Genomic DNA, 11,894 nt, shown 5'->3' on the forward strand with positions numbered 1-11,894 from the left:
ATGGCTGTATAAATAAAGGTGACTTGAATTGACTTCTGGATGGTTTCCAGGGCGTTGCTATGCAGTTGCTAAGGTGTTCCAGGTGGTAAAAGTAATATCTCTTTGCAAAAAACCTCACGATTTGAGGTATCATTTATGCCCACTGTACAAAAAATGCAGGGCGATACACACCATTTTTTGAAATCCCCAACAAGTATGAGCACTAGTAGCATGTCGTAAAATAAATCGCTAATAATCATTTATACATCTTTCTTTATTAATACAGTAGGTGGATGTGGGTTTGAAATAAACTGGTAGTGAAGACATGGGTAGCCGCTCAAATGTTTTCACAGTGCCTTCTGTGTAAACACCTGTGGCGTGTGACAAATGAGTGTGATTTCTAAAGAAGTTCAGATTTTGCACTATGTGCGGTTGGGTAAAACTGAAAATGTGTTGATGAGTGTGCTGTAGCTTTGTGGGTTTGTGTTTGCTGCATCAGCATGTGTTGGTAAATGCGGATGTTTGTGTGTTTATGAGTACGTACACCTCTTGTGCAGTTTCACTGTATTAATACTGTGGACATTTTTGTACTTGTCAAACATTAGTGGATCATGGTTAGTGAAACTACACCTGTGGTTACTCTGCTAGGACACTGGCATAATTTGAGGAGAACTGACTCCACTAAAACCACGTAAAAGTAACAGCAAAAATAACTCAGAAATGAGAAGTTAGTTCTGAGAAAAGCACCAGCAACATTTGAGCGCAGACTTGGTTTGAGATTTTCTAACTAATGCAATGAAATTCAGACATTTTAGGCATGCATTAAGTGTCCAAATAGTTTTTGCAGCCACTGTTCATGCTTGTCTACAGCTTCAGTGCATTTGTTTCTGTGTGAGGGTGTGTGTGAGCAGGTGATGTGGCCCTGGCCGGAAGGTCACTGAAAGCCGTCAGTTCCTTTTTCCTCTCCGGATATTCCCAGCATTCTCACAGCAACATCACCAGCCGTGAATTCTGAGAAACAGCGGGCAGGAAGCCTGGCAGGGCTGCTGGGGACTTTGCCCAAACTCTTTTTGCCCATATGCTGGATCAGCTTTATAAGCCTGAACGTAATGCTTCGGCATTATTACAAAACCCATATAACTGGTCACAGATCAGCAGTGAAATCAGATCAGCAGGCAGTTTTACACAACTCCAAAAACTAGAGCTGGTAAGAAGATTGCCTTCAGTAGACAACACTGACCTCTCCTGGCCACTGTAAGTAGGGGAATCCAGGAGCAATTGTAAGAAATTATCCAGTAAGAATAAAATAGAGCACATCCCAATAATAAAATAAAATAAAAAATAAAATAAAATCCTCAACAGAAGCACAATATCTTAAAATGTATAAAAATGAAATGCACAATCAGAAAATTGAACGGGTTTCTATTTATTGTGTTAATGCTGAAGTAAATGCCCGTTGGAAACTGATCCATGTTGTACTTTTCTGTTTTAAATGAAGTAATGCTCCTTTCTTATTCACAGCATTCTCAGTTCACTGTGAGAAACTCGTCACCTCCTGCAAATCCATGATAACAAAATGACACAAGTATCACAATATGAGCTTCTCCTTACAGTTTGATCAATTATATCAATGAAAAAAAGTGTTTCCCCCCCCCAATGCAATGTGTGTGTCCTACCATTTCTCATCATAACTCCGCAGTACTCCTCACACTCCTTCTGGCTGTAGAATTTGTTGCCATTGCCCTTGCAGCCTCCATATTTGAAGGACACACACTTTCCCGCAGAAGAATCAAAAGCCCACAGGTCTATGAATGCTTTACAAGGACCAGCGTCCATGGGCAGTCTACAGGCAGCTAGAATCACAAAATATAGTATATATTAAGACCACACCAAGGACAGATGACAGTGCTGGGTCACTATGGGCCTCTCAGCTAGGCCGCAATCCATCTTTGGACCACAAACACAAAAACACCTGTCTCATAAACACACACACAGGTTTGTTTTGCTATCTTAGTGAGGACATTCCATAGGCGTAATGGTTTTTATACTGTACAAACTGTACATTCTATCCCCCTACACTACCCCTACTCCTAAAACTACCCATCACAGAAAACATTCTGCATTTTTACATTTTTAATAAAACATTGTATGTTTTTAAAGCTATTTAAACATTAGTATGTTTTTAAAGCTATTTTAAATATGAAGACTTATGAAATGTCCTCATATTTCATGTTTACATCATAATACCAGTGTAATACCCATGTCATTATACAAATTTGTATCCTCATAAATCACAAAAACGTGCGCGCACATACACACACACGCACACGCACACACACGCACACACACGCACACACACGCACACACACGCACACACACTCACCCTCAGTGCGACAGTTCTGGAGACACTCCTTTTCAGTCTCAAAGTTGTTCTGATTCCCCATACAGCCTCCAAAGGTGAACACCTGACAGGTCATGATGGACGAGTTATAATGGAAGCGCTGAAACATTCCGAAGCACGGGCCGGAATCTGGCTCAGCCTTACATGCTTCTACAGACACAGACACACATACATACACAGGTCAATTTACGGTCCCACTTTATATTAAGTGTCTTTAACTACCATGTAATAACATTTAAATTCGTTAAAATCATTTGATACAATGCAATTATTTTGTACATACATGTTTTTACATTGTATTTAAAAATACCTGCATATAGTTACATATATAAATAAATTTTCTGTAATTACATCTATAATTACACTGTTGACCTTCCCCTTACCTAACCATACCACCAAACCTGTCTCTAACCTACCCGTATCCCACGTCAATAGCAGAAAAAACTCTTTTGCAACACAACATGGACACAATACGTACAGTGTACTTATTTTTTTATGTAAATACATTGTAGTTAAAGACACCTAATATAAAGAGTGACCCACTTTACTATAATTAAAGCAATATTTTTGAATCATAATGTAATCTTTAGAAGAAACTAAAAACAATGTAAGATACACTACTGTTCAGAAGTTTTTTTTTTGTTTGAAAGAAATTAATACTTTTATTTAGGAAGCATTAAATTGCTCAAAAACGACAGTAAAGACATTTATATTGTTACAAAAGATTTATATTTCAAATAAATGCTATTCTTTTATACTTTCTATTAATCAAAGTCTCCTGAAAGAAATGTATCATGTTTTCCACAAAAAATATGAAGCAGCCCAACTGTTTTCAACATTTATAATAATCTGAAATGTTTATTGAGTATCAAATCATCATATTAGAGTGATTTCTGAAGGATCATGTGACTGCAGACTGGAGTAATGAAGCTGAAAATTCAGCTTCGATCACAGGAATAAATTGTATTTTAAAATATATTAAAATAGAAAACAGTTATTTTAAATTGTAATAATATTTAACAATATTAATGTTTTTACTGTATTTTTGATCAAATAATTGCAGCCTTTAAAAATCATTTTACTGACATCAAACTTTTGAACTGTAATGTAAACTTTAGTTGCACATAGAAAGGGATTTTTTTTTTTTTCATAATTTTATACATATTTTTGAAACCTGCACAAATAAGCGAAACACATTTCCTTTAAACTAGCCCAACTGTGTAGATAACCATCCAATCATGCAATATATTCCAAAAAGGCATTTTAAAAGGCATTTTTGTTTAATTATTGTATGCATCTTTTTATGGCCTCAATAATTTTGTGATTACTACTGACATACTGTACTACTGACATATTAAATTAAAATGGTTACCTTCCAGTCACAACATCTACAAATGTACCCCAAAATATATACACTTTCTCTTATACAATACTAAAAATTAAAATTTTTAACTTTTACAATTTTTTTAAAGCAATCTATAAAAGTTATTTGTGAACTTCCCACATATGAATCATGATGATTTCCTTCTAAATATAAAGAAAGCACATAAGTGGCACTATTACTCACCAGGTCCTTTGAACATGGGCGTGTCATCGCCCGATCCTTCCTCAGGGGGCGCTACAACCACATTCCTCCTCGCCCTCTATTGTGAGCGAGTCAGATAACAGGATTATTTCTATGAGTTAAACAAATAATTCTGTCTAAATTACAATTCTGTCATTATTTACTAACCCTCGTGTTTTGTTCATCTGTTAGTTAACATGGCTTTAGTAGACTTATAGCGACCAGTCAATTATTCAAATATTCACCTTTTATGGTCTGCAAAAATACAGGTTTGAAACGACATGGGGGTAAGTAAATGATGACAGGATTTTTACTTTTGAAATTAAAGAGTAACTACTGCTTGAAAATGAATATATTTATTGTTTAGGCTGTAAGTATTGTTTTCATTTCTTGTGATCGCGAGCTCTTCACCTGGATCTGTGGCTCTGGTGTGGCCTGCTCGCCTGGAACACACTCCCCTGATGACACAGAGGAGGAAGAAAAGGTAAAAATAATAACACAGAATCAGAATAAAAGGAGTGTTTTGCATTGGTTTGTGTCATGAGGATACCTTTGTTCTTTTTGATAACTATAGTGTCTTCGCTCATTCCCTGTTCAGCCACCAGAGTCTTGAATTCTTCGATGAGAGTGGGCCGCAGTTGCATGGTACGCCCTACAGGGGGAGTATAACTAGTTCATTATTGTTTACAAGCACAAATACAGGTGATCACACCGGCTATGTTCAGAACTGAATACCAGTTTATTACTTGCTGAACACTGTATTCTGCCTGCTATTATTCAAAATAGTGAACAGTAGACATTATTCCATGGCTGCGTCCAAAATTGCATCGAGTAAGTTCTTCTAAATAAGTAATTATTATAGACCATTAAAAAGTTTTATATTGCATGAAAGTTTTATATTGCATTGTATGAATGTAATCCGCATGTACTACATCCGTTGTTGTCATGTGACCTAACAGCGTCAGTTGCTTCACTTCACCGTGGCTTCATGGGATACTGTGAATTCGGACACTACTCTTTTTGTACTGAAGTATGCGATTTTGGGTGCAGCCCATGATTAAAACAGCAGTATGCCACAATGCAGTCACATGACCACATATTGCATGTGAATGGCATTCATTTATTTATTACTTAATGATTACTTAAAAGTTTTTTTAATTAAACAGCATTTAATTCTATGTAATGTAATTTAAACAGTATATAAGGTAAACACTGACTAACACACATACATACTGTGTTAGTATGCTATTGACAAAGTGAACTAAAGTCATTCAGTGAGAGTTTGAGCAAAGTGATAGACAAAAATCATAGAATGGTGTTTTATTGCATACTTCTTTGTCTCATACTGTTTTTAAATGCATGTTAGCATTAGCATTTAGCTAAATTCATTTTTTTGTGTTCATACATTTAAAACTTGTGGTGGCAACTTTGCCTCACATTCCTCACTATTTTCTTCAACTGAGAGGGGAACCATCAAACCATCACAAACTCCTTCTCATCATCCTCAGCACAAGGGGTGTGGGTAATATTAGCCCCCCAAAATTCCCCAGAAATAGTATATAATGCATGACCTTATCTTGATTTGAGGTCAAAGCTCATCTTGAAAAAATGAAGTTTAAATGGTTTCCAAGAAGAAAAGGGTAGTTTTACCGTAGAGTTTCACAGATGTAGATTTTTCACCGCCCGTTTTTTGTTTATACATCACCACCAGTGCATACTCATCATAGTTTGTGTGAACCACGTAGGAATCCACATCAGCATTCCACTCTTCAGGCCAAAAGACACAAACAAGAGTCAGATAACAGTGAAATGAACGGAATGATTGCAGCTGTGGTATTGTACCCACTCGCAATGTGGTAGTGAAATCTTCCAGGTGTTTTGGTCAGCTGATATTCTCCACTGATGGACTTACAGGTCCCATGTCTGCAAAATAAACAAAAAATGCCGTCATACTGGGTCTCATGACACACAAACTGCTTTTGAGAGTATAAAATAAAATAAATAGTTTCACACCAGTTGGCTGCATTGTTCAATTGGTGTAATAAAAATCTATTGTTTGTTGCTGATACCCTGCATCACTCTGTCATACCTGAGGCCGATGCGGGTCATGCTGATGGTCTGTGTCGAGGCACTGTACTGCAGCTCCATCGAGCCAATGGCTGCGTCTCCCTTATGACGCTTCAGCCAAGGGCACGTGGATGCCATCGCAATATCATACCATTTTCCCATGAACTTGTGGTGGAGCAGAGGAGGTCAGATAAGGAGAAATAAGGACAATTAGAGCAGTGGATCTCAACCCTTTTTACTTTTACTGGACGTTTGTTGAGGCCCCCTGGTTGAGAAGCACTGAATTTACAGATTACAATGATAATTATGAAAATAATAACAAAATAATCTGCATATTCATAACAAGAATGAAAAGAAAAGAGTCAACCAAATATAATGGCAACCAAATTTAGTGTAACAGGGCAAAATATTACATTAATTATTTACATGTTGTGCAATAGCCACTGGTGATAGATCGAAGAATAGTTACTGAAATGTGTACAAACCAAATTCACTATGTAGGGAGGACCTACAAAGTAATTTTACAAGATTTTTATTACAATATTATTTATATTTTTGCTAAAAAGTCAACAATAGATTTCAACTGAACATTTTGCATAATGTTAGGTTGGTCAGCAGCACAAATGTTTTACATGTTACAAATGTATACAATTATTATTATTATTAATAAAATTAATTATTTTGGCATGATTTGCTTTGCTTCATTTTTGTTTCATGTTAAAAAAAAAAAAAGATTGCATACATTGTATGTAGCCTAATTTTTTCCTCAAAATATTGTATTTTAATTATTACAAAGCAAAAAATTGCTAAAATGCAAATAAGTAGCCTACAAAACCTATTTTTTTAACCTGTTTCGTGATTTTTTTGTTTCATATTTGTTTCATGTTAAAAAAAAGTTTGTATTTATTGTATGTTATTGTCTTTTTTGTTTTATATACTTTTCTCAAAAAATATTTTATATTATTACAATAATCATTACAAACTTAAAAGTGTTCTTCAAAACATTTGTGTCAATAAACAATAAGTTTCCATTGTGACAACCGTGACATACAGTGTGACCACTGGGGCATGTTGTCACAAAAGGTCAAAATCTTTTTTCCCCAGAGCAATATAGGTTGAAGTGTTTATATATATACATATATATAACATATAAAAGTTTAATAAGTATAACAACTAGTCTTGTCTTATGAAAAACAGTCTCTTAAAATACCAAAAGGAATAACTTACCCGGGTAACATCAAAGTTCTCTTGGGTCTGGAGAACGGGTTCATCGGGCAGAGGCCCAGCATGCAACAGTCCCAGGAAGGGTAGCAGAAACACCAGAACAACATGCATCATTCTGTCTGTCTGTGATCCAAATGAAGTTCTGATCCCAAAGCCAAGCAAGAACCACTCCATCCACAGGACATCGACCTGCAGGCTATGTGTGCAACACCACCCCCAAAACCAGTCCAACAAAACAAATAGAACAAAGTTCTTCTTATCAGTCTATTGACTCCAACCTGTGGCTTATGTTCCTTTTTGTTTTGGCTGAAACTCCTGACAATTTCTTTTAAATAATTGAATAATATTCCCACAATTCAGTAGACTATGTAAGAGTCAAAAAGGCTTAATCTTCAGTTTTTTTTATTTATTTATTTTTTTGTTGAGTGACTTTATATAAGGAAGATTTAGAACTAAACAAAGAAAAAACAAACAAACAAAAAACAGATCCGCTCTGCAACAAATACCATACCCTCACAGAATTAGATTTTTAATTACAATTACCAAACATCTGTCACAAAAAAATGATATACGGCGCGTTGTGCCGCAACAGCTTCAGGCTGTCTACATATGTAAACGTAAATGCCACATTCGGCTGCTCCAGACAGTCCAGACATCTTGGAACGGTCAGCATGTAGTCATTCACAGCACATGCCACAACATTGCACAGCTTCTGGTTGTGAAACCGCAGAGATTTAAATTCCCGAAGAAATTGGATAACCTTTCATAGGTGAGAATGTATTGGTTTGTATTTTATATGCTTTAACTCAATATTACAAGTTTTTACTATGGTACTTTTTAATGTTTTTACTTTTACTATGGTAACTTTTTAATGTTGTGTTAGCTGACGCCTCCTTCTTGTTGTATTGTGTTCGTTTAGCAAAATCATCTGCTGAAGTCTATTGCAAATATAGATTTTCATCTAACTACGGTTGCAGAAGCTCAGTCAACTTGCTCTCGAATGTTCACAGACCGGTGTTTTATGGTGTATGGCTTACATATAGCGGCCCATAGAAACAGCCACTAATGAGGCATCTACATCTATATCTATGGTCTACACTGGATGCGACAAAGCGAAGGTTGGACATCCATTTGTTCTTTGTCTAAGTAGCACGAGTGCTTGAAGTACGTCAGAAATAGAACGGGGCATCATCAGCTTTACTGTCGCGCCGCATCCAGTGTAGACAGCATCACTGATTATAATGGGTTCTATGGGTTCGTAGACACGCTCTCCAGAGAAAATCTTTAGCATAAGAGAAGTGATGTACTGTACACACATTAACATTCCCACATATTTACACATTCATTTTAATTTCTTATGCTAAACTATAATGGTAGATGTGAATAACACGACATAAAAAAAACAAGAGTGTTTTATTTTTGCCAGCCAAGATCATCAGAGAAGTGACCACTTTCTGTATGTCCACTTCTGTATCTAGATTGAATTTTTTGTCAGCTTTATAGCACAGCAAACGATAATGACGTCAGTTACAGTATTACAAACTATCACATCATTTTGGCACATTAAGGTAAGGACATGTGGCCTCCAGCTCTAAATGGGATTAGGGACTGAAAGAGAGACAAAAACAAGTAAAACACAATGTGATAAGAAACACTATGTAATGCATATTTTCCAAACTAAATGAATATTAGGTAATAACTAGGTTATTGATGAGAAAATGGGGTTCGATAAACTAGATTAAAAGCTCTCGCTTACCTAATTTCCTGAAGGAGGACAGTTTTCTAAAAAGAAAAACAAAAATTAGAAATTTAGGTGATAAACATTTAAATGATTTGTGAACAAAAGTTCAGTCACACATCGATTATCACTTGTTGTTGAGCAAATATTTGTTTGTCATACATGTATAATCTTGAAAGAAAAAGTATTTGGACATTTCGACCACACTTAGAAATGTCTGAATATCTCACTGAGTTAGATATCAAACCAAATATCACACTATAAGTGTCATATTAGCGAACATGAGCCACTGTCTGTACAAATACTTTTTGTCATCAATTTGAAGTTTTATTTTATCATTTAAACCCTAAAGAACCTCCTTATGTGAAATGTTTTGCTTAAAAAGTGTTCTTGTGTTGTCTTTCCTTAAAATAAATTGTTTGGTATTTTGTTATTTGATGCACTCTGACATTCAGATGGTTTTAAGTATGGCATACGTGTCCAGATAAAATAAAACTTGTAGGTGTAAGTGATTTGTTGGTTTTACCAGCAGCTGGTGGAGTCAGGATGGACTCTTTGGAGAATCCTCGAGCTGTGGCATACGCTCTGAACTTCTCCATCAAATCTGCCCTCAACTTCTTAGTACGACCTACAGCCAAATTCCATGAAAACAACAAGTCAGAAGAACAAAAACACCCTCCCAAAATGCTATATTTGAGAAGTCCACTTCAGCTCATGCTGTTGTTAATCACAGGCTCACCGTAAAGAGACACTTGTGTGAACTCCTTGTTAATTTTCTTGTGTTTGAGGACCAGCGCATATTCAGTATAGTTTGTCTCCACCACAGTAACATCCTTCACCCTTCTGTGACCTTCAAAAAACAATACAAATCTGAACTGTAGTATAATTTTCTTAGTGTCTGATCTGATCAGATCAGTCAAACATTCTGCTATAATGTCTCATATCTATTGTTGACTCACGAGTGCTGTAGTAGTTAAATACTCCGGGCACAGACGTCTTCTCATAAACATAGACCTTACGCTGACAACCAGAAGACCTGCATATAATCACATGCAATCATCACACAATGTCTGAGTATAATATAATATAATATAATATAATATAATATAATATAATATAATAATTTTAGGAACTTATTAACTATTCTAACTTTGAGATATGAGACTAGTATCATCACACAGTGTGTGAATAAAATAATAAAATAAATTATTAGGAACTGTTCTAACTATGAGACGAATCATCACATATTGTGTGAATTAAAATAAAATAATAAAACAGTAAATAATTGGGAAATATATATATATATATATATATATATATGGGACAAGTATCATCACACTGTGTGTGAAAAATAAAATAAATTATGAATGAAAAAAAATGAAAAACTGTTCTAACTATGTAATATGACAAGAATTATCACAGTGTGTGAATAAAATTAAAATAAAATAATTAGGAATTATACCAACTATGAGATGAGACAAGAATCAACACACAGTGTGTGAATAAAATAAAATAAAAAAACAAAATAAATTATTAGGAACTATTCTAACTATAAGATATGAGACAAAAATGATCACAGTGTGTGAATAAAATAAAATATTAGGAACTATTATAACTTCATTGTGAATCAAAACTAAAACAAAACAAAACAAATGGTGTGTCTGAAATGTCAGTTTCTCAATATTAACTGAAATTATGTATAAAAGCAATATCACACTCTAATAGTGCTTTTATATACAATATATACAATTCTTAATTGGGTGTTTGCAATATACATTTATATTATATTATATTATATATTTTTGTCTAAAAACAATCATAGTTGAAAATGAGTGTCCCCCCCACCTTAAACTCCACATGGTCATGTTGACGTCCCCATTCTCCTTTGGCTCCACTATGCCCATAGAGATAGTGAGTCTGCTTCTGTACGGCACAAAGCCTGGAGAATCATAGGCCAGACCCACCCGATACCACTTCCCTGCAAACTAGGCCAACACAATCCACACATTAAATCTCAAGATAATAAGCATCATTTGACAAGGATGTTTTGGAAAAAGAACAGAGGTCACCTCTGAATCCAACCAAAAATATTAATCCTGATTACTAACTGCCAATCAGTATCATATATAGCAGAACCATGTGTTGTCTGTTCATTAACTGCCAAAATATGTCTCAGTGTCTCAACAACCAACTCTTCTTCATAAAATCTCATGAAGATGCCTCAAACGCTTGGCAGAAATCAGCCGTTCTTTGTTGCAACACTGAGCGAGTGACCTTTGCCCTGAGGTTTGTTTGTCTGCACTGTCTCTACTGTTAATGCAATCGCTGTCTGAGTTTGTCCCCTGAAACGGCCCTGTAGAGCATTACCCTCCTCCTCATGGAACAACAGCTTGTCCATGTCAGTATTTAGAAAAGAACTCAAACATGAAACAAACATCATATAAACATTATTCATCTGTACAAATCTAAGACAACAGTTTTGCCACTATAGTCCATAACCATCAGCATTACTACTGTCCTACAGATAAAGGCATCTAAAAAGCTACAGTCTCCAAAACATCAGGTAAAGCGCAAGGCTAAAGATCTCACCCTCTGAAGGTCAAAATTTTTCTGCGGCTGGACTTTGGCGTGGATGTCTGTCAGGAGCATCAGCAAAAAAATGGTCACCAAGGCAATCTTCATGGTTACGGTGTAGAGAGGAACACAGCCAGGGATTGTAGACTATTCAGGGTGCCAACCACATTAGCTCCTCCCCCTCAACAATCTAGCCAATCGCACGCCAGAACACACATCTAACAGAAGGACCATTCATTGAAGGTCATGTTTGAAACTTAAAAATATTAAGATTTCCAAGCCAAAAAGTCATATAAATGTTCCTTTATGAATCTTACTCAAAATTATTAAAACTAAAATTAAAATAT

General features: G+C 35.5%; 2 protein-coding genes across 2 annotated transcripts; both read right to left on the reverse strand.

The window, feature by feature from the left end:
- Nucleotides 1–1,384: 1,384 nt before the first annotated feature.
- ambp (alpha-1-microglobulin/bikunin precursor) lies at nt 1,385–7,480 on the reverse strand. The gene is made up of 10 exons (XM_051908532.1): nt 7,239–7,480; nt 6,034–6,176; nt 5,791–5,867; nt 5,595–5,711; nt 4,495–4,596; nt 4,356–4,402; nt 3,948–4,023; nt 2,363–2,530; nt 1,656–1,832; nt 1,385–1,534 (listed from the first exon to the last, which is right to left on the reverse strand). The coding sequence occupies exons 1-10, from the start codon at nt 7,407–7,409 to the stop codon at nt 1,506–1,508; spliced, it is 1,107 nt and encodes a 368-aa protein (XP_051764492.1). The 5' UTR covers nt 7,410–7,480; the 3' UTR covers nt 1,385–1,505.
- Nucleotides 7,481–8,631: 1,151 nt separating this feature from the next.
- ptgdsa (prostaglandin D2 synthase a) lies at nt 8,632–11,763 on the reverse strand. The gene is made up of 7 exons (XM_051908533.1): nt 11,563–11,763; nt 10,819–10,958; nt 9,933–10,009; nt 9,713–9,823; nt 9,500–9,601; nt 8,992–9,017; nt 8,632–8,843 (listed from the first exon to the last, which is right to left on the reverse strand). The coding sequence occupies exons 1-6, from the start codon at nt 11,653–11,655 to the stop codon at nt 8,992–8,994; spliced, it is 549 nt and encodes a 182-aa protein (XP_051764493.1). The 5' UTR covers nt 11,656–11,763; the 3' UTR covers nt 8,632–8,843.
- Nucleotides 11,764–11,894: the final 131 nt, after the last annotated feature.

This window comes from Ctenopharyngodon idella, chromosome 10 (genome assembly GCF_019924925.1).
Source record: "Ctenopharyngodon idella isolate HZGC_01 chromosome 10, HZGC01, whole genome shotgun sequence".
NCBI lineage: Eukaryota > Metazoa > Chordata > Actinopteri > Cypriniformes > Xenocyprididae > Ctenopharyngodon > Ctenopharyngodon idella.